Source organism: Paroedura picta, chromosome 15 (genome assembly GCF_049243985.1).
Source record: "Paroedura picta isolate Pp20150507F chromosome 15, Ppicta_v3.0, whole genome shotgun sequence".
Lineage (NCBI taxonomy): Eukaryota > Metazoa > Chordata > Lepidosauria > Squamata > Gekkonidae > Paroedura > Paroedura picta.
This window is the reverse complement of record NC_135383.1, coordinates 6,432,850-6,456,079: the sequence shown is the minus strand read 5'-3', so window position 1 is coordinate 6,456,079 and position 23,230 is coordinate 6,432,850. Positions and strand designations below refer to the sequence as shown.

Here is a 23,230-nt window from a genome sequence, read left to right as displayed (position 1 = left end):
CCGCAAATGATACATGTGCTACATGGGAAAACCAGCCCTGTCCCCTCTGACCCACAGCAGGGCGCAAGCTGCATTCCGAGGCTGAGCCAAAAGGCAGGCCTGTCTACGATTTGGAAACCGCCACCCGTCACCTAACGAAACCATCCTCATTTACTCCGAAGATATTTGCATGCCATTAGCACCCTGCTTTTCATCCGGAGGGCGACCAGGGCTATTTCTGGCCTTCCCAAGCCGCGTGAGTCAGCCGGCCCTGGAGAATGCTAATGGCCCCCTTAGATGAGCGGCCGCGAATCAAAACGGGGTGCGGAAAGGGCCAGAGCCTCGGGCCAGACGCCCACCCGCGGCCGCGGGATCAAGTGGAATCAAGCCGGGGTGTTTCTTCTCTTCCGCCCCTTTTCATCTCCGCCAAATGACCGGCTGCAGAGAAGCAAGCTGGAATGAATGGCTCGTTTTTGCTAATGATGTCAATTAGGGAAATGAGGACAGAAGCCGGGGACAAGCTGTCTCTGTTTCACGCACACTCCCCTCTCTCTTGATCTTTGTGGAACTGGGAGCAGCGTACAAAACAGGGAGGCTGAACTGGCTTTTCTGGCCTAGGCCAACCTGTCCCTCCTGTGCTTTGGGGCAGGCCTGGCTCACACGGCTTGGGAAGGACCAGGTTTTTGTAGGTCTGAGGCTATGCTTAGCAGAGAGCCAATGAACTTCGGGATGTCCCTCTTGTCACTTGCAAACAATTGCCCCCCTGCCCAGTGGCTGAGCTCCACCTGGTTCACATTTTGGACCACCCTGCATTGTGTCTGGTCAAGGCCAAGGATGAAGGACGTCAGTGGCTCAGTGGGAGAGCCTCTGCCAGGCATGCAGAAGGACCCAGGTTCAATCCCCGGCACCCCCAGTTAAAAGGACCAAGCAATAGGTGACCTCCGCCGCTTTTGGTTAAGAGTGGCGGTTTCTAACCAGGTTTGATTCCCTGCTCCTCCACATGCAGCCAGCTGGGTGACCTTGGGCTTGTTACGGTTCTTTTAGAGCTGTTCTCACAGAGGAGTCCTGCCAGAGCTTTCTGTCAGCCCCACCCACCTCACAGGGTGTGGAGAGGAGGAGGAGGCATCTGTAAGCCGCTTTGAGACTCCTTCGGGCAGTGTAAACCAGGGTATAAAAACCGACTCTTCTTCTGGAACTGATCTCTGCAGTCTGGAGATCCCTCGTCTTTCTGTGATATCTCCAGGCACCGCCTGGAGGTTGGCAAGGCTGTGTGGGACACCTGGGCAATGATGCTCGGAGCCACATGGACCACCCACAGGAGGTTCCCCCTTTGCTCCTGCAGGCTCAAGCCCATTTTTCTGTGCTCATCCTGTCCCGGACCTCAGACCTACTTTTGGTGACTACGCCTTCCAGGTGGATCACGTTGGGGTGGTCAAACTGAGCCATGATGCTGGCTTCGCTCAGGAAATCGCGGCGTTGCTTCTCGGTGTGACCCGCCTTCAGGGTCTTCACAGCCACCGGCAGCTCCCTCTTTCCTGCAAGCTTGAGACGTCCGTAGCAAACTTCTCCAGACTCCCCTGCAAAGCAAGACGGGTGGGGAGGGGGGGAGAACATGGCAGGTTCAGACAGATGCCCTCCGAGGTCTTTTACCAAGCCACCGCCTCCGGCCCCACCCGCAGCGAGGAGGGAGCAGATGTTCCTCTCTGTCACGATATTTATTCTTCCCGAGCTTCCCTGCATCCTGCCTTCCACTCCCCCTGAATTCAATTTAGCTGGGAACATTTCTAAAATTACTTCTCTAATTGGACCGTGTGCAATTTGCTGCTGCGTTCGGCTCCTTCGGTTCCTGCACATGGTTTTATTTTTTTTTTTTTTGGTCTTCTGCATTACTGTGGAGCACATGCGCATAGATAAAAGACTGTGCAAGATTTTAAAATGCATGGTGTTTTTGGAACTCAGCACACATCGGGTTCCCAGCACGTCTTCCGGACTGATAATAGCTGGAGGACAGCTGATGTATCCGGGTTTTGGATCATCCCTTTGGTTTCTTGTGCTTTTATACATACCAATTATATCAAGGGTCTAGATCAGCCTTTCTCAACTTTTTTGCCCTGAAACATTCTTCAGGCTTCAAAAAACCCCAGAAGTGGTGCAATCATGCAGCAGATGGTTGGGAAGCAGAGCTGTGGACACGCCCACCCGGGGCCCCTCCCCTCTCCACCCCCTCCAGGCCCATCATTGGCCATTTGGAAGGGGAGGGCACATCGACATGACCATATATGGCCATACCACCTGATAAATGTTTAACAAATCTCCCAGCTCTGAGTTGCGAAATACCTAGAGGTGTTAGGGGTGGAGCCTGAAGAGAGTGGGGCGTTGGGAGGGGCGGGGCTTAACACTGTGATTTTTCTCCTGGTGAACTGACCTCTGCTGCCTGGAGATTAGCTGTAAGCACAGGAGATGTGCAGCTATCACCTGGAGGTTGGCAGCCCTACCTACAGCCCTCCCCCAGGGCTTTCTCACAGAAAGACGAAGGGATGAGAATGCATAAGAAAGGGAGAAAGACTCACCAGACCCGATGACTCTTTCGATTTTAATCCTGGAGGCCTCGATCTCCCGGGTGAACTCGTGAATGGCTTGGCAGGGATCCTCATAGGTGTGTGGCTCCACGTAGAATTTCGACTCGGGGAATTTCACTGTGGGGAAGCGCAACAAGTCAAGAGGAAAAAAGCAAGATCTCAAGTCAACGATGCAAAGAAATTTCAAAACACATTGGATCGGGCCCAGATGGTGCAGAGGGGGTTCTTAGCAATAAAGGGTTAATCGGTAAATGGAGGGGTCCTTAAACAGGACTTGTCTAAAATCCACATGTTTTGACCCAAAGATCTTCTCCCTGACCTCAGGTAAAGGAGGGTGAGGTACGGGTGCCGATAGGAAAGGGCATTTGGGCTTTCTAATCGGAGACAAACCATTCCACCTCCCTCGTTCTGTTCCTTTTCTGCGCCAACATTTTGCTCTGCTAAGCATTCCACTCCTGTTTCATCCCACCTTAATTTCTGAAATTCACTGCAGGACTGGAGGATGCCCTCAACTTTTCATTTGCTGTTATCTTCCCTGCCTCCCGCATTAACGCTGCACCCATCGGCAGAACACTGCAGAAAAGCCAGATATACGAGGACCGCAAAATTCATTTTCTCCGGGATTGTTCCGATGCGCCCATGTGCTACTGTTGCCTTCGTGAAACATTAACAACAACAAAATCCTGATGTGATAATATGTGTAATCGCAGAGAGGTTGCTTTTCTTGCAGTCTATGACCAACGGGCAGCGCATTGTCATTTTGCCTTTGCAAAACCTCACGCCAAAGAATTCCGATGCAATTGCCTATGGTATCATGCGCGAGTTGCTTTTTTTGGGGGGGGGGGTTTTGCAGTGCATTAACAGATCGCATTGGTGGTGTGTAGATGCGAGAGATGCTGAGAGCTTCAGCAGACCGCACTGCACACAATTAGGATATAAAAATACAGGACAGTAGCAAATTCCTAATGCAATAATTCCTTTATCGGAAACTTCCTGATGATTTTCAAATTATCTCTCCAGTGCCCAGATTGACTCAAGAGGAGACTTCCTGCTTGTTGCAGCCCACTTTATCCTGCTCGTCTTCATAACAGCTGAACAGCAGAATGACTGCAAGCAAGAGTTGAGGCCAAAGTTTGAAGGTCTCGGTTCATGCTACTTGCTCACTTATCTGTGCCTTCAGAAGAACCACTGAGATATTTTTCAGGCTTCATGAGAAGTGGGTGCAGAAGTAAGATGTAGCAGCTACCCAATCAATCATTTGGTGTGTAGAGCAACAGGGGAAGTGGTTTCCAGTGATGTCGAGTGATGTCAGCGGCCATCTGAATTTCCAGGAAAGGCCACAGAACCTCTGGGGAGCTCTTGCGGATCCCCTGGGTTGCCTGGGGTTGGGAATCCCTGATACACATGCTGCCTCCCTCCCTCCTTCTTAGGTTTCAAGGCACCTGGGCACCAAAACACCCTTGCTTAGATGCAGGGGATGTAGCGCTGACTGCAACCTGCCGAACAGCTGGGATCAGCACTGCCCCCCTCTGGAGGCCCAGAGCCCTGACAGCTGCCAAACCACACTTGATGTCAAACCACACCATAACAAGTATGAAGCTGGGCACAAGCACAGGAGCCGCACCCCTCGGTACTCACCCTGCCCATTCTGATAGTGCATTTTCTCCTCATCAGAATCTTGGAAAGCCTTGCTGTACCCGCAGTGCCTACATGCAAGAGGAGATGGACATGCCATATTATAGTATAGGCTGCTGGTCTGATTTGGGTGCATATCAAAAAATCTTCACAGTAAGTCCACTTTGTCCTCTTGGCTTCAAATAAGCCACTTTCTCGCAGCGAGACATGCCAGACCAGGGCATATGGGGGACAGAGGACTAGGAGAGACAGAGGTGATTTTATTAAGTATTGACATACTTTGTTGATGTCTCACCTTGCTCCCCATGGGCAACCTCACATTCCTAGGGGTTTTTTTTGGGAGGGGGGGAGGAATCTCATGTTAATTATCCAGATCTTTTCCAGATGGAGCCAGCCCCGTGGCTGCAGATGGTACTCTAGTTTGATTGTTCCCCACCCAAAAAACAAAACAAAAACAAAAACAGCCCTCTCTGAGTCAGCTTTCTTCCTACTTCGATGATTGCCTTGTCACTTCACAACTGTGCAGAGTAGGCCAACCTTTTTCTTTTGCCTGCTCAGTTGCCTGACTGAGACATTACAGACACGAGTCCACCCACATGCGAGGGCAGATCTGGTCCCCCCATTTTTTAATCCCCAAGGAGGTCTTGCAAGGCAGGCTCTTCTCTCTTACCTCTTCTTACAGATCAGAAACAAGAGCAGCGAGACGAGGCCGGAAATCAACGTGAGGCAGGTCCAGATGACTGTCGTGGTGTCATAATGACGAACTACTGGGAGGCAAAGAGTACACGGGATTCTAACTTGCTCCCTTCAAGGTGTTTTAGAGGAGAGGCTCTGGCCAGCTCCCTGGTTCAATCCCCAGGATCTCCATTTAAGAGGACCAGGTAATAGGTGATGTGAAAGACCTCGGCCTGAGACCCCAGAGAGCTTCTGACAGTCAGAGACAGCGCTGACCTTTATGGACTGCCTGGCCCTTTTAACTGGAAATGCCAGTGATTGGTCCTGGGACCTTGCGTGCCAAGCAGATGCTCTACCACTGAGGCACAGGCCAGAAGAGGGAGCTTTGTGTATGAATTTAGATATTTATCTCCCGTATTTTTCAGTGGGGACCCAAAGCAGCTGACAAGTGGTTCTCTCCTCCTCTCTTCTACCTTCACAACAACTACCCTGCAAGGTAGGGGCAGGCTGAGAGAGTGAGAAAGAGAGAGAGAGAAACTAGCTCAACCGACTCATGTTGACGAGCTTCAAGGATTTGATCCTGGATCTCCCTAGGCAACTGGCTGCTGGACCTCCCGCCACTCTGCTCTTGGGCCCGGTGCTCCCACGGTTCCTCACTTGCTTTGGTGGTCTCCACTTCCATGGCCTGGCTGAACTTTCCACAACCAGCAGAGGTGCGAGCCCGGACTTGGAAGACGTAGCGGGTGGCGGGTTTGAGCCCTGAGACGGTGGTGCTGTTGCCCTTGGACTTCAGCGTGGAGTAACTCTGCATCTCTTTGTCCTGGGGTGGACAAACACAGGGAATGGTTAAGAGGCTGCCTAAGGAGGTGGGGAGCTCCCTCTCACTGGCGGTCTTCAAGCAGCGGCTGGACAGATCCTTATCCTGGATGCTTTAGGCTGATCCTGCATTGAGCAGGCGGTTGGACTAGCTGGCCTGTCTGGCCCCTTCCCAACTCTATGATCCTGCATTGAGCAGGCGGTTGGACTAGATGGCCTGCATGGTCCCTTCCAACTCTATGACTCTGCAATTCAATTCTATGATTCTATTAAAAGATTACTAGATTTAACAGAGAGGACAGACATGCAAAACTCTGGTTTGGATAGGCACGAGCATCATATATTTGGGGAATGAATGAATTCCCCTCCACCAACAAGCACACTTCAGTTTCCATTCTGCTATTGGCTGCTTTCTGCTCCAAAGGTGGCCAAACTGTAGCTCTCCAGATGTCCATGGACTACAATGACCATGAGCCCCTGACAGTATGTGCTGGCAAGGGAATTGTAGTTCACAGACATCTGGAGAGCTACAGTTTGGCCACCCTTGATTCTGTCTCACTTCTAGGTTGATTTTTATTTAGAAAATTTGCACATGACCTTGCCTTATGTTGAATCTCCATCACCCCCACCCTGTCCCCACCAACAAACCAATTACCTTTTCATAGTATTTGATCTCATATTCCAAAATGATACCATTGGGTTGGTCTGGTTCCTGCCAGAGGAGAGTGACGCTGTTCTGACCCACGTTCTCTTGGTGAATGGCCAGCACCTGGGACGGGGCTAGGAAAGCACACAACAGAGAGTCATGGAGGAAAAGAGAGACTGTGGTTCAGTGGCAGACCATCTGCTTGGCACACAGAAGGTCCCAGGTTCAGTTCCTGGCATCTCCAGCTTTGGAAAGTAAGAGATGGAAGAGACCTAGATCTGGGACCGTGGCTCAGTGGCTCTCCCCACAACAAACACCCTGTGAGGTGGGTGAGGCTGAGAGAGCCCTGATATCACTGCTCGGTCAGAACTGCTTTATCAGTGCCGTGGCGAGCCCAAGGTCACCCAGCTGGCTGCATGTGGGGGAGTGCAGAATCGAACCCGGCATGCCAGATTAGAAGTCCGCACTCCTAACCACTACACCAAACTGACTACATGCTATTATACCCTATGGAAGTCCCTGCACTCCTCAAACTCCACCCTCCCAAGGCTCCGCCCCAGATCTCCAGAAATTTTCTGACATGTACCTGGGCAACTTGAAGGCCATCCTAGCCAAGACTCTGGCAGTTCCTTGCATGGATCTCAGAGTGGGTTTTTTAAATTAAATAATCCAGTTCTAACTGGCATTACAACATGAACAAGAGTGGATTGCTGTCTTCCCCTCATGCCCTCTTCTCAATCCGAAATCCCCTCTGAGAGACACTATTTGCCTTGGGTACTGTAGCAATCTTGTTCGGAATCCTGAGTTCTTGAGATTAAGGTGGCTAATAGTTCGTTCATTCATTCATTCATTCATTCATTCATTCATTCATTCATTCATTCATTCATTCATTCATTCATTCATTCATTCATTCATTCATTATAAGTGTTTGGAACACTTGTTAACAGCAGTTGCCATGACCTGATGGGTGACAGAAGAAAGAGAATGCTGGGCTAGATCCAAGAGAACGTTTGGATCCAGCAGGGTCCTTCTGAGACCCCCCCATGAAAAGCAGCCCCATCAAAAAGCCAGAGAAGACTCACGCTCAAGGAGGGACGAGTGAACGTTCCTTCTCTCATTCCTTTGGAGGTTTGTTTCTATTTTTATTCACCAGTTTGGTTAGCCAATTTTCACTGTCAGATTTGTATGCGCGGCGTGCTGCTTATCCACGCAACTAATAATGGCACTTATGCCCACAACATGCATCACTTATCCAGATCATATAGGCATAATATCTAATGGGGACTTAGCTCTGCACAAATAGGTCTGAAATAAGGGCTAATGGAGAAAATAAAGAGGAAGCAAGAAATTATGTTAGGAGAGAGAATCGCAGGTTTGATTTTCACAAGACAGAATTGACATGGATTACGAGGATTTTCAGGTGAAAGTTATAAGGGCTGCAAATTGAACATCGTCCTTGGTAAAAATGACCAAGATTTCATTTTAGCCATTCACCCCAGTTGCCATATTTGGGTTAGGGTTTTTATTAGGGTTAGGGTTAGGGGTATGGTTAGGGTTTGGCCTAGGATTGGAGTAAAATGTTTGGAGGTAAAAACGTTTTTTATTAAATTATCTCCATTCTACAAAACACCATATGTAAAGATCATTTTTCAAAATATATATAATTCTTTTATGTACAAATCTTCCAAGTAACTAATTACACAATTCAAGTACAAATTACACAATTCAACATTAGCAACTTTGAAAATTATAAATCACAAGATTCAAAGTTAAACTTAAGGTTAAGGTTAGGTTTAGGGTTAGGGCTAAGATTAAGGCTAGGGTTAGATTAGGGTTCTTGTTAGGGTTAGGTTATCAGAAGACCTGTCAATATGATTTACACAAGGGCAAATTTGTGGGCAGTAAATGCAGGGATGAAAACTTTGAACACCCCTCCCCTACAGATGTTTATAGCATATTTCAAAACTGTTCTCTCCAGCTGGAAAATTCAAAATCATGAAGGCATTTAAGAACTATTTTAGAACATAAGTGCATAAAGTTAATTTGTCTCAATCAAGAGGAAAATAGGAAGCATTTCCAATTTTCCGTTTGCAGCTTTTAAAAAACTCCCAGTTATTTGCATTAGTCAAAGTAATGAAGCAGATATATCCTCTAAATAAAAGAAATTTACAGTGACCACAACAAAGCGTTTTCACATGGAGGGGCCACGGTACGCAGAAGGTCCCTGGTTCTGGCCCCCTGGCAACTACGGTTTTAAAAGATCAGGTTGGTGGTGCTTTGGAAGACCCCCCACCTGAGAAATCTGCTATCAGCCTGAGTAGGCAATACAGAATCTGATGGGCCAAAGGTCTGATTTGGTCTAAGGCAGCTTAAGGCTCAAGCCACATAAAAGCCTAGTCCACAGAGTCGGCCTTTCCTGCAGATATGCCAAAAAGACACATCTCATGAGTCAGTTCTGTAGCACCAGCCCTGGAGCAGAAGAGCACATAGGAGCCGGCTAACAGGGGCCATCTCCTACCTGCCTGGTTCGTGGTGATGTTGACCGCGGTGAATCTTGGCGGCTCCAGACTCAGCTCGGAGACCCCGTTGACGGCCTCCACCCAGAAGGAATAGTTGGTGTGGGCCAGGAGATTGGTCACAATCAGAGAGCCCTGGGCCAGATTCGTCTGCTGGGGAATGAAGCGGATCCCGGCGCCACAGGGCTCGCATTGGCCTGTGTCCCACATGCAGCGGCGGCAGAGAACGTTATAAATGACGTCGCTGCGGCCTCCTTTGTCCAGAGGCGGAGCCCACTCCAGGGTGACCGACGTCCCATTCACGCTGGAGAGCAGGCTCAAGGGAGGAGAAGGAGGCCCTGAAAAGGATGGGAGACAGTGCAGAATCAGGCAGAACGGCAGAGGAATCCCAAGCCGCAAGGCATGGGCAGCAGGCATGTGACACGGCAACTCGGGCGAAAGTACACACATCTCAGACGGGCCAGCACCTGAATGAAACATTAGGCATGAATCCTCATAGAGAGTACCTATATGGTAAATCAGTCCAACTGAGAGCTACCTAGTTGTACTATCGGCCGAACTGTGGCTCTCCAGAGATCTGTGGACTACAATTACCACGAGCCCCTGCCAGCATGGCCAATTGGCAGGGGCTCATGGTAACTGTAATCCACGGACACCCATAGAGTCACAGCTTGGGCACCCCCTAGGGAGGTCTACGGAGGGTTGAGGATGTAGCTTGCTTGCAGAAGGTCATGGGATCAGTTCCTGGCATCTCTAGTTAAAGGGATTGGAGGGCAGGTGATGTGAAAGACCTGAGACCATAGAGCTTGTGAGAGTAGATAATATTGACCTAGATAGATTGGGGGATCCTGATACAATATGTGGCAGGTTCATATATACTTACTAGGTATTTAGAGGTCTGTTGCCTGGCTATGTCATTTCTAGGGCAGTTCTAGGAGGCCAATGGCAATGCTACCATGCTTCTAGGGAGGTTCTAGGAAGTGGCAGAAATCACGCTTTTACCATAGGGCTTCCTAGTGATTCCTAGAGCGACCCTAAGTCACCTCAAGGCTTTTCCTGAAAGCGACAAAGGGGCACTGCCAGCGTTGTTCTCCCCGCACATGTCCCCGCCCCCATTCCTCCCGCATAGGACTGTCCGTGCACATGTAACAGAGGGGTCAGGGGTACATACGTGTGCAAGGTGCTGATGGTGGGTCTTGTGCCGCTCGGAAATAACTGCTCTCACAGCGACACACCAGCGCGGCCTGGCTGTCAGAATAGCTGTGGGACGGGCATTTGGCGCACAGCTGATCCCCAGGGGAAGATTTGTAAAACCCAAGCTGGCAGGCTAAAGGAGAAGGAGAAACGAAGAGACGGTGGGTGAGGGAGAAGAATGGGTGAATAGAATGCATTGCTGATGAAATGGCCTCGCTATGCGTGTGGCGAGTCGTGCGCATGGAAAGCAACGCCCTTTTGGGACCTTCTCTGCCCCTCCCCCAGATCCTCCTTATCCAAATTTCCCTCTGTGTTTGGGATTCCCAAATTACATCGTCTTGTTCTGAAGCTTGGCTGCTGCATTAGAGGTCCCCCATGATCTTTAATTTCTGAATTGTGCGCAGAGCACCTTGGTACACATACAGTAGTCTTCAGTTTGTAGACCCTGCAATTTGTAGTCATTAGAGCCTTCCCTCCTTCTGTGTGACCGACCAGCACATACCCATTGATACAAGACTGGGGAAAAAAGCACCCAGTTTTGACATGCTTATATTTATGGTTGCATCAAGCCTGGTTTGGTGCACTCTTGCATCCATGCGCAATATTTCCATTCTCGTTGAGAAAAGATTGCACAAAAGGTGTCACATATGCAGTCACATCTTTTTTTTTCTGTACATCTTTAATGTCCACATGGCTACTGGCATCATAAAAGAGGAGACATGTGTAAAGAAGGAAAAAAGGAAGGGGGGAGGGCACAAGCTTAGGATAGAAAGCAGCGATCCTCAACATGGTGCCTGCCAGCACCTTTCCTGGTGCCCATCAAGTGTTTTAGAAAGTAGGATGAAGCCAGGCAGGGGTTTGTCTAGAAAAACTCCTGATCGGCCAATGGAGGTTTGATTGACCATGCAGATTTGTATGCTGCTTTGGCAGCAGCTGTCGCCACAGTGCAAGGATGTGTGACTTGCAGCCTTTGTTATTTAGCTGGCTCCCTCCTGTGGCAACCATCTGCCAGCAGGCTTTTTCGGACCGTGGTCCCCCATGCAACATCAAATTTCCTAAAGGGCCTGCAGGCTGAGAAAAGTTGGGGACACCCAAACTAAAGGGCGTCATGGACTCGTTGCACTTTGTGATAGCTGAATAAAGTGTCACTCTGCCTGAGCCTCCATAAAAGGGGGACCTAATCCTGTCTCGGACGTTTGTGTCACCCCGCCTGAACCTATTTCTGACATCCCTCGCTCTCCATTGCATCTTGGCCCCACCCGCTTCATCCACCCTCACTCCTTTGCAGGCTCCTTCTCCCTGCCCCCGCTGGGTCTAGCCCCCTAATGTGTCTTGTTATCCAGCCGCCACCTGCTGCGGCCTGTCTCAGGAGCTGACAGGCTTGCATCAGGAAGCAGAAAACCGGATGGGAGGGCCCATCCAAGCCATCTGCAACCCGGTCCATTTGTGCCCCCCCCTCCTCACAAGCTCTGGGGACAGGAGAACATCTGCTAATAAGCTGGTGGGCTGGCTGAACTGCTAGATGGACCTGTCAGTCAAGGAGATGATGGCTATGGGAGAGCCACTCTGCTGGGTCCAGCTCGGAGTCGGGGGGCCGCCTCATGCATTTGAAAGCCGTTCGGGGATGTCAAAAAGCTGCATTCTAAGCAGTTTGGCTCAGGAGCAAGAGCGCAGAGTGGCCTACTTCCTGGAAAGCTGCATATCCAAATTCCCCCCCCTCCCCATATGTTACTGAAGAGCACGTGGATCCCGATAAAACACTGCAAAAAAGCAATTATGCAAACAGCTGTATCGTGATTATTCCTGAGCTGGGTTTGACGGATGCACACGGGTGCCCCTACGTCTGCGCGCGCAACAAGATCCGTGATGCAATTATGCAAATAGAGATGTTAAGCTTTGCTTTTTTGGAGTGTTGAGCCATCTGGGCCTTCAGTGCGGGAAACACGAGGAAGGCGGGAAGACGTGCTTGAACGGAAGGTCCCTCCCTCAGAGGCTTCTGCCAGACTTCACATCCGACCAAACTCTGCTGTACGAACCCAATCTCCCAATAGTTAGAGCATTCCAAAATCTCCAAAATCAAGGTGTCCAATGTGATTGGGGGAAATCTACTGATCTCTGCCTGCTTAGCCTACTGTGCTGGTTCCACTCTTGGCAACAAGTTAAAAAAAATGACCTAGTATACCAGCTAGATAGGGTTGCCAGTTCTAGATTGGGAGATACCTGGAGATTTGGGGGAGGGGGGGCTGAAGAGGGCGGGGTTTGTGGAAGGAAGGGACTTCCAAGGGACACAAAGCCACAGACTCTGCCTTCCAAAGCAGCCACGTTCTCCGGACGAACTGACCTCTGAGACCTGGAGATTGATTGCAATCTCAGGAAATCTCCAGCAACCACCAGGAGGCTGGCAGTCCTGTGGCTAGGGCCAGCTTTGCATGGCGGTGCCCATGGTACTGATAGGCCTATTGCTGTGCAGCATTGACCCAACGAGTCGGTAACAAACTCACTGTGGAAATAGCTCTTGTCAGAGAGAGACCGCACGGTGGATCTACGTCCAAGTCACATCTTCCGTCCCCCCCCTCCCCAGAAAGACTCTTGTCTGTTAGGGGAGAAACTGCCATTCATTAAGTGGACTCCTGCCGTCTCTTTGACATCTATTCATTATTCAGAGAGAATATCAACTAGGGGAGGGGGGGCCCTCTGTGGATGCTGACGGCTGTGATAGGTTGAGCCTGAGCTGACAACCCTGGGATTCTGTGACAACCTCGCATCTCTGGGGAGGTGCCTTGCAGTGACTGGCGAGGGCCAAGAGATCCTCTCCAGCTGGCACTCAAGTTCTCCGATCTGACTTTTTCCACGAGGCTGTCGTTGCTGAGGGACAGCGAGGGCAGACACTGGGTTCTGTGGCGGCCTACCTCTGAGAGTGCCAGGGTCGCCCCCGGGTTAGCGTGAGTGACGGAGGCACACCGCCGGAGTTGGGAGTGGTCGGAAGCTGTCCCAGACACGATCCCTGTGAAATACAAAAGTCTCCACAGAACTAAGCCAGTGAGGTATGCACCATCAGGCAGAGCAAGTGCCATGATATCTCTAGAGTAGAGCCCAGGGTATTCTGCAGGTATACCAACGCAGGCCACCACATGCTGTGTATTGTGACCGACTCTGGAGTACTGGGTTTGATTCCCCACTCCTCCTCCAGCTGTGGGCCAGTTCTCTCAGGGCTCTCTCAGCCTCACAGGGTGTCTGTTGTGGGGAGAGAAATGAACAGCTATTGAGTAGCAAGATGGTCACCAGGCCTTGCCTCAACGCACCTTACACAGTACAGCAGAGAACAGCCTAATGGGATCACCACCACGTCCTTCTCCTCCCTGACTTTGCAAGATATCACCTTGTGTTTAACGCTGTCAAGGCAGCTGGTTCGCTTCCCCCCAAATCTAAACAAAGCCCCTCTACTCTTATTTGTCGATTTGCAGCTCGGCTCGTCTAAAAAGCTTTTGTGAAGCTGCCGAAAACAAACAAAGTGTCCTGCGAGGGACCCCGGTGAGGCGTCTGCTGTATACACGTAGCCCCAGGCCAGCGCATGGGAGTGCCTTGCACACAGCTGCCACCTCCTTATCACGGTTTATACAGTTGCAAAACAAAACCCTCTTCCCGGAGCCGGCAGACTCTCTGGGAGAAAAAAACCCCACAACCTCCCTTCATTCTCTGCGCCAGAGCGGCCACTGTTAAGAAGGTGATGGATTAAGGAGATAATGTTCTCCTTTCTTATTGACTTTTGTTTTGTTTTCTCTGCTGTCAAAACTTCCTGCCAAAGGGAAGGCGAGCTTACAGAAAACAGCTCACGGATGGAAGACAGAGGTGGCCAAAGCCAGGGACGGGCCTGGATAGGAGCCAGACCTGGAGAGTCTGGTGTAGATGCTTTTGGTAGCATGCCAAGGAATGAATACTCTGGGGGCGTCTGATTAGGAAAATCGCTTCTTGGGCTGCGGAAAGAATCTAAATCATTAATGGGCTTTCGCTCTGTACGTGAGCGGGGAAGGCCCGGTTGCCCTCAAGGTAGGAAGAGAAGGCAGACAAGATAGATATGAATAGTCCAAGTAAGCTGACGCTTCATGAATGGGAGCAAAGAGTTAGGGGGAAGGTCTCCAGATGGTTAGGAATCTCTGTATTTTTGTTAATGAGAAGCCCGTTCGAGACTGGAGAAGGAATCTCTATATTTTTAAAATGAGAATCTCAGGGTTGGATGAGGTTTCCTAGGAACTTGCAATTTAAATGTTTTTTTTTTAATGAGAAACTCATCAGAGTATGAAGAAGGTTTCCTGATAGTTTGGAATGTCTGTATTTTTGAAGGAGAATTGCACCATAGTTGGAGGTTCCCTGATAGTTTGGAATGTCTGTATTTTTTAAGGAGAATCTCTCCAGAATTGGAGGTTCTCTGATAGTTTGGAATGTCTGTATTTTTGAGGTTTCCTGATAGTTTGGAATGTCTGTATTTTTGAGGTTCCCTGATAGTTTGGAATGTCTGTATTTTTGAAGGAGAATCTCACCAGAGTTGGAGGTTCCCTGATAGTTAGGAATCTCTGTGTTTTTGAAAGATAAACTGATGTGGGCGGAGTATCCTTAACCTCATTTCTCTTTTCAGCGCGTCCATTCTCCATCCCTACCTCCTGACGCCAAGGATCATAATCCTGAGCAACCCGACTTACCCACGCACGTGTCCCTCTGCTCCTCGTAGCCCGCGCTGCACACACATTTCCCAATGGGAACCAGCCATTCCCCTTCAGCGCTGCAGTACATTTTGGGGGTGTCTCTTTCTTCCGAGTGCCGGACGCACTCGCCCCGCACCTCCACCAGGGACGAGGAGTCCGCGCCCGTGACCGCCTGGGAGAAGGAGGCCAAGTTCCGCACCATGGCGGGGCACTTCTTGTAGTACACGCGGACGGAGACAATGGCGATGCAAGCCCCGATGTCTTGGAAGGCCAGGTAGAAGCCTCGCTTGCTGAGCGGCCCCACGCCGCGCACCTCCGTATTGAGTTTCAGCCGCCGGACCCCCAGGTCCACGTTGGTGAAGCTCTCGTCGGCCGCGATGGTGTCGATCTTCACAAACTGGCTCTCGCAGGTGGTGCTGCCCAGGTCGCGGTCCGACTGGAGGTAGTAGAGGTTGAAGGTCTCCTTGCAGGTGCCCAGCACCCCCGGCATGCTGTTGCAGTCCCGGAGCGTGAACCTGATCTCGGCGTAGACCCGGTGAGCCCCGCGTCGCTGCACCCAGCTGGTCCGCAGCCAGTTGTTCTGGTTGGGGGACATGACGTTGCACACCTGGTAAGTGTGGATGGGGTTGAAAAATTCGTCCACTTCGTTGATGGAGTCCCACTGCAAAGCAGAGCGAAAGGAGGGGGTTAATTTATCTGGGGCAGTCCCTGTTGTCTGGGATCTGGGCCTGCTGGAACATGCGCTTCAATCCAACCAGCTGTGGGGTTTCACCTCAGCTCATTCCCACCCTTGTAACTAAGTCCTATCCCTCGTGGGTTTTATCCCTGCTGGGTTGAAGAATTAATCCACTTCATTGATGGAGTCCCACTGCGAAGAAGAAGAGGAAGAAGAGGAGGAAGAGGAAGAGGAAGAGGAAGAAGAGGAAGAGGAAGAGGAAGAGGAAGAGGAAGAGGAAGAGGAAGAGGAAGAGGAAGAGGAAGAAGAAGAAGAAGAAGAAGAAGAAGAAGAAGAAGGAGTTGGTTTTTATATGCCACTTTTCTCTGCCTGAAGGCATCTCAAAGCAGCTTACAATCGCCTTCCCTTTCCTTTCTCCACAACAGACACCCTGTTAGGCAGGTAAGGCTGAGAGAGCCCTGATATTACTGCTAGGTCTGAGCAGTTTTCTCAGTGCTATGGCAAGCCCAAGGTCACCCAGCTGGTTGCATGCGGGGGAGCTCAGATTCCAAGCTGTCTCACCAGATTATAAATCTGCACTCCTAACCACTACACCAAGCTGGCTTTCACAGAGCGAAAGAAGGGGGTTAACACATCAGGGGCAGTCCCTTATTGTCTGAGATCTGGCCCTGCTGAAAAATGGGCTTCAATCCAACCGGTTTCACCTTCGCCAATTCCCACCCTTATGAAAAACCCCTTTCCCACCTGTCTTTTATTCCTGCAGATTCCATGACCTCCAGCCCAGCCAATTTGGTTGTCACATTCTCCTTCATTTTACCTCTGTTAAAAAACTGGTAGGCCCCTTCCACACTTTGCCTTTAGGAGAACATTTCAGGGATACTTTCTAGCCGCCTTGGACTAATGAAGGAAAGGTGGGATATAAACATTGTGGAATCAATCGATCAGCTTCGTCTCCCTGGTTTGCCTCCCTGCCCGCTAGGGAGAGCATTGGCAGCTGTCCATCAAAGCCGCGGTGCAAAGTGCAGAGAGGGGAAAGCAAATCCGAGCAGATACATTTCAAGCCCATTAAGAGAAGCTCCAGCTCGGCTCTGACTTGACACGGACCTTGTTTCCCATTCCGGAGACGACCTGCTTTTCATTACAAGCACGGCACTGGCTACAGCTGTTCTGATACTTTGGCAGGGGAGGGGGAATGCTGCTTCCCATCTCATGCACACAAGGGTGGTCCTGGAGAATGTTTTAGGAGATGTGTGTTGAGAACCCCTCCACGGGATGAAAAGCATGGACTCCCCAAATTTTTGTAAACTGGATTTATTTATTCTGCAATGGTCAGTGCTGATTTTGAAGCAAAGAAGGCCCAGAACCATATTGCACATGCAAGGCCTTCCTGTCTGTGCATGACATAGCATGTGATACCCAAGCTCAATAGAACAGGGATTCCCAAGCTAGCTAGCTAGGATTTGAGAGTGGTGCCCTCTGCTTGCTGTGCCAGAGGCCGTCTGTGTTAGGAATCAAGAGGCACAAGATAGCTGCAATCTGCAGTAGGGATAAGGACAGGCAAGCTAGTAGGGATCTGTGTTCGAGATAGGGATCTGCCAGCTAGAGGAGATCTGTGTTGAGGAAGGGATTGTTCAAACAAACTGTGGAAATGTTAGGAACTGAAGTTGCCCGCTGGCTGAGGAAGTGTTAGGGATGAGGACGTGCAGGCTAGCGGGGGGGGGCTGTGTTCGAGACAGGGGTGTATAAGATAGGTGGTATCAGGGTTGGAGGAACTGCACAAGTTAGCCGACGTACACGCGGTGAAAGGAGATGCACATCCGAATGCACATCTCGTCGAGAGCAAAGAACATCTTCCATAGTTGGAAGGGAATCCGGTTCTAAATTAGGGGCAGCATCCTAATTTTGGACGAGATCGAAATTTCGATTCAGTCAAAAGCAAGAATTAGCACGTGTTGGGGTGCATGGTTGGATGAAGGCCCTTTTGCTCCCTGCTGTGTTAAAAAAATCAAGGATATATGACAGTTCCCAGATGTTTGACCGTGGGGATTAAAAAAAAAAAAGAAAAAGACAAACCCTCCATGAAAATTAAAGAGGCAGGTTGGACGTATCTCTTCCCCATCCCCACATTTCACAGCGTGTCCCTGCTTCAGGCTGAGAGACAGTTCCTACGAAACATTCTCCTCTCATCCCATGTCATTGAGAGAAAGTCCCCTAGCAAGATGAAAATGAGGACATCATAATTAATGCGGCAGCCGAACAGGTTTGATTACATCTGTATTCAGGAAACTTGGCTAACAGTTTAAATTAAAGTCAACACAAGGATTCCTTCTTCTTCTTCGTCTTCTTTTTTTTAAAGAACAGATTATAAAGGGATAAAGATGCAAATAACAGATACGAGTGTGGCTCAGCTTGGCCCGCGCGGGGGAAAGAAGAAAGGAGGAGAAATCTGCGCGGAAGACGGCAACGAGAAATCACTTTGCACACACATGGGTAGGGCCGTGCTGCCTGCTTTGATTGCTTCCAATTTACTTTCCATCAGGACAAATATTATCAGGGGCTGGGCTACTCCTGTGTAAGTTAGCTCGACTATGTATTGAGAATGAGAATGTGCAAGCAAGCGAGGGGAGACACTGAGAATGATATTGCACACGCTAACCGTGGATGCTGAGAATGGGGAGGCCGAAACTAGCTGGGAAATATTGAGAACGAGATGCAGAAACTAGCCAGGGATATTAGGAATGAGGGTGGAGAAGTCAGCTGGCGGATACTGAGAACAGGGATTCAGAAGCTCGTTGGGAGATAGCGGAAACAGAGATACAGAAGCCAGCTGGGGGAATATTGAGCACAGTTGTGCAGAAGCCAACAGGGGAATATTGAGAACAGTTGTGCAGAAGCCAACAGAGGAATATTGAGAACAGTAGTGCGGAAGCCAGCTGGAGGAATATTTAGAACAGTAGTGTGGAAGCCAGCTGGGGGAATATTGAGCACAGTTGTGCAGAAGCCAACAGGGGAATATTGAGAACAGTAGTGCGGAAGTCAGCTGGGGGAATATTGAGAACAGTTGTGCAGAAGCCAACAGGGGAATATTGAGAACAGTAGTGCGGAAGCCAGCTGGGGAATATTGAGAACAGCAATGCAGAAGTTATAGAGAACAAGGAACTGAAAACTAGCTGGAAATGATGCTGAAGCAAGTTGGGTGACATTGAGAATGGGAATGCACACACAGCTTGGAATGTTAAGAGTGGGGATGCACAAGAAAATTGTGGAATATTGAGTATGGGGATGTACAAGCCAGCTAGGGCATGTTAAGAAAGGTGATCTATAAGATGGGGTAGCTTACGTGGCCGAAGAGCCGTGATGAGACAGACCTGTGTCAAAGAGGAGAAAACATCACAGGGCTGTCCTGAGCTGCCTTCCAAAGCCCCCCCCGGTCTCACCCAGGGAGAGAAGGCAGGATGCTTTTGCCACTACCCCACAAGATGTGAAGTCCCCTCCCCCTTTTCTTCAGAATCCTGGGGGGGGGGTGAGGATGAGAGAGCTCCGAGAGAACAGTGACAGGCTCAGCATCACCCCACCTGCTTCCTAAGGAGGATCAGTGAGGAATCAAGCCCATTTATCCAGGTTAGAATATGATGCTGTTAACCTCTACGCCACACCTGCTCCATCAAGAAGAGAGCTCATGGCCCCAAGTCCTGAAGAGGTCATCAACCGGTCCAGGTTGGAGATGAGGGGCGGAGCCTGGGGACATCAGGACTTAGGGTTGCCAGTTCTGGGTTGGGAAAACCCTGCAGAGAGTGGGGCTTGGGAAGGGGAGCGACTTCAGTGAGTTGTAAATGCCGTGCAGTTCCCCTTCTAAGTGGCCACTATCTCCAGGGGAACTGATCTCTGCTGTCTGAAGATGAGCTGTAATTCCGGAGGTTCCCCAGGTCCCACTTGAAGGCTGGCCTCCCTAGCTTGGGGAGGGGACCTCAGCACGGTTTGATTACATGGCGTCCACCTTCAAAGGTGTTCCATATCCCCCAGGAGGTTTGATCTCTGACATCCGGAGGTCATTTGTCATTCTGGGAGAACTCCAGGCCTCACCTGGAGGTTGGTGCCCCTGCCAGCCACAGGTCTGAAAGCATTTCTGTGCTTTCTGGTTATTCTGAAACTCTAAGCTAGAAAGGTGGGGGAAGCACAGAGGTTCTTTCAGCCGAAAGTATTTTCAGCTGCAAATAGTGCATCCCTTGACGGAAAGGCTGCCTGTAATATGCAAACAAGAGCTCCGTGGTCCCTGTGCCAACGGGCTCCTTGGACTTACCCCATGCGAGGGATAGGTGAGCCAGCCCCAGTCCCCGATGATGGTAGACGTGTCCAGCAAGTTTACTGCAAAACATAGGAGGGGAAACTTAGTTTATACAGATTTTTTTTAAAAAATAAATCCGTCGTGAGCACAGACTTCCTAGCCTGCTGGGTCTTGTTCATAACCAAAACACACTTGTCAGAAACAACAAGGGGCAAACCCCGTCCCAAATGCTCAACTGTTTGGGCCGGCACGTCCTTGCTGGACACAAAATGCTGCGGGATATCCCTTTGCAACTGGATGTTTCACCAAGGCACATGTAAATCAATGGTAGTCAAACTGCGGTCCTCCAGATGTCCATGGACTACAATTCCCAAGAGCCCCTGCCAGCATCCGCTGGCAGGGGCTCTTGGGAATTGTAGTCCATGGACATCTGGAGGGCTGCAGTTTGACTACCCCTGATGTAAATGCTTAGTTTCAGCCCCTGGTTGTGGAGGCCATCATTGGCTGGGTGTCCAGGGGGCAGGGCAGGGGGTCTCCCTATAGACTGAGCGACATCAGCCGGACACTTTGTCGACTTGTACCGTGTGTAGGGGGGAGGGGGTGATGCTTATTGGCCTCTCTCCATGCTGTTTCATGTGCAGGCTCAGATAAACAGCTGACTGTAATGCTGGCCGAGTTTATAGCAGGGAGGTGTTGCCCAGAAATAGCAGCAGCCAGCAGAGAGGTCCCTCGAGGGTTTCATGGGAGGCCAGCTATGCGTAAAGCTAGTTCGCCACATTGTGGTATCTCGTGTCCATTTAGGAGGACTGCCAAGGGCCAGCTCAGAGGGGCACATCCTCCACCCCAAAAATGGCCGTTCCCATGACCACTTAGAAGAGGAGTAGGAGGAGAAAAAAATTAAAATGATTAAAAATTCCAGCAGAGCAGCTGAGAGTCACCATCTGGCTACATCTTCTGACAAATGTTTAACATTTATAGATATAGATGTAGATATTTAACTCCCCTTAAGGAAACCTTTCAGCAGCCCCCAGAGAATAGGATTGTCTGTCTGTCGGTCTGTCTACCCACGCACCCATCCATCTATCCACTCACCCATCCATCCATCCATCCATCCATCCATCCATCCATCCATCCATCTATCCATCTATCATCTATCTATCTATCTATCTATCTATCTATCTATCTATCTATCTATCTATCTATCTATCTATCTATCTATCTATCTATCTATCTATCTATCTATCTATCTATCTATCTATCTATCTATATCTATCCATCTATCCATCTATCCATCTATCCATCTATCCATCTATCATCTGTCTGTCTGTCTGTCTGTCTGTCTGTCTGTCTGTCTGTCTGTCTGTCTGTCTGTCTGTCTGTCTGTCTGCAGCCCTCCCCTGAGGCTCAGGGCGGTTTACATAAATCATAACAAACAATACAAGGAACTTAGTTTTTCCATAACGCATAGATAACCACCACAACAGTAATAATATTAGCATGAATGGCTGTAACAGAGGTAACTACAACAGTGCAAACAGATCCAGGGGCTGAACGCATGAGTGGGTTTCTGGGAGGGAGGGAGCAGAGGCCCTGCGGATGTTGCTGGCATCGCTCGGTCTCAACCAAATGCCTGGCGGAAGAGCTCCCTTTTGCAGGCCCTGCAGAACCGTTTTTAGCTCCGTCAGGGCCCTGATCTACTCCGGGAGCTCATTCCACCACCTGGGGGCCAGGACCGAGAAGGCTCTGTCCCTGGTTGAGGCCAGGCGGGCTTCTTTAGGGCCAAGGATCATGAGCCAATTGGTGGTGGCGGAGCTCTTTGAAGTTTGCCCTTTCGGGTCCCCAGCGGGGAGGAAGAGGTGGTGCCAATGGAAACAAACATACAGAAGCAAGATTTGAAATATACAGGAAAGAAAGAGAGGCAAATAGATCCTGGGTTTTGCGGAGAATCCACACGGTTCTGCTTCCTGCATACCCTTTTACCTGGATGTCAATGGGTACACTGTCCAAACTGCGCATTTTCAAGTGGCGGGCAGCCAGTCGGTAGCCACCTCACCTTCCCCCCTCCCAGACACACGCCAGACTGGATTAAAGAGAATGTTCACAGGAGCGTTCAAAGGCATTTTGTTTCCCCTGTACGAGTGGCTAGGTTCTCCTGGACTTCCTCATTAACTTAAGCTGGACTCCCTGGAGGCACAGGACTTTTAAGCAGGTGACTTTGATTTCTCTCCCCCCCACCCCCACCCCCACCCCTTCCCCCCTCTCCCCCTGTCTCCGTTTGGGAGACTCTGTGCTTTTCCGTGGTGCTGGCAGAGGACTGGGAGGGGGACCGCTCACCACGGGGCATAATTACCTTGGCTTTCTGTGTGCAGACTTCAGACTCGGACGGTGTCCCCAGAGGAATGGGAAACAAATATAAAATTCTCTGGAAAGCCGAGATTGCAAGGAGCGAATGCGAGCCGGGTGAAATTCTGGAGTTCATGGCTACCCGGCCTCACTTCTGTAGTGCCACCCAACCGCGTTAGCGATCCTCCGTGGGGCCGTTCGATTTCGGAATTGCATACGTGGGAAATGGGTGGGCCTGACGGGAGGCGGTAAGCAAATGTAATGAATAAAATAGCACAGGCAGGTTGGTGGCGCCCTGGCCTGGGTGGCCCGACTTCATCGGATATTGGGAGCTAAGCAGGGTCGGCCCTATTTGGGCCTTGGATGGGGGACCACCAGCTGTTGGAATTGCAATCCAATACCCATCCAGTATTGTTGGACATGTAGTTGAAACCCATAACTGCAAGGCTTGTCCTCTGCTGCCCACAGGAACCGCTCCATGCCCTTCTCTAAGTGACGACCTTTCAGATACTTCAAGAGAGCCCTCCTGTCCCCTCTCCACCTCCTCTCCTCCAGGCTGAACATTCCCCAGGCCCCTCAGCCTTTCCTCACAGGTCTTGGTCCACAGGCCCTGAATCCTCCTCCTTGATCTCCTTTGCATCCTCTTAATTTTATCTGCATCCTTTTTGAAGTTGGATAAAGGGCTCCACCATTAATGGCACACGGAGACACTTGGGCTGCCATCTGTTTGCAATTTCTCATGAGCAATGTCCTGAGTGAATTTGCACCCCAAGGTTGGTAGCCTGGATCCGCACCTGGGCAGCCAGCCAGGATTCCCTGCTGGTGCTTGGTCAGAGCTGAACTGGACTGCTGGGAAGCCTAGTTTGGGTTCAGTTTAGAACGCTATTTTAAAAAACTACAGTTCCCATCAATCCCAGCTGCAATTAACACTGTCCAAGAGAAACGAACATGGGGAACCAAGTTCTACAGAATGTAATTTCAGAGGGGGGGGTGGGTCCAGGCCTCACCTGGAGGTTGGCAACCCTGCTTAAGGGTTTTGTCTTGCATGTTCTTGTCTTGGTACTTTTGACAGGACTGTTAGACTCTGTCTTGGCCTTTATGAGTAATAGCTACAATAGCGATGGTTGCACTGCCCGGGAAGCTGATTCTGTGAAGGTTCAAGGGGGTGGCAGGTGACAGTGGATGA

The 23,230-nt window shown here is 50.2% G+C and overlaps 1 protein-coding gene across 3 annotated transcripts in view; it reads right to left on the bottom strand.

Annotated features, from left to right (window-relative positions):
* Positions 1-23,230, bottom strand: part of EPHA8 (EPH receptor A8) — a 42,657-nt gene that overhangs the window by 6,168 nt on the left and 13,259 nt on the right. Inside the window, exons 2-11 of one of the 3 annotated variants that reach the window (XM_077311880.1) lie at positions 19,717-19,781; positions 14,738-15,401; positions 10,018-10,173; positions 8,849-9,184; positions 6,340-6,464; positions 5,526-5,688; positions 4,864-4,960; positions 4,197-4,264; positions 2,550-2,675; positions 1,371-1,556 (exon numbers count right to left, since the gene is read on the bottom strand). In XM_077311880.1, the coding sequence (XP_077167995.1) occupies positions 1,371-1,556; positions 2,550-2,675; positions 4,197-4,264; positions 4,864-4,960; positions 5,526-5,688; positions 6,340-6,464; positions 8,849-9,184; positions 10,018-10,173; positions 14,738-15,401; positions 19,717-19,781 (1,986 nt within the window). The remainder of the gene's footprint in view (positions 1-1,370; positions 1,557-2,549; positions 2,676-4,196; positions 4,265-4,863; positions 4,961-5,525; positions 5,689-6,339; positions 6,465-8,848; positions 9,185-10,017; positions 10,174-14,737; positions 15,402-19,716; positions 19,782-23,230) is intronic. The other 2 variants (XM_077311881.1, XM_077311882.1) reach the window with 2 other exon arrangements.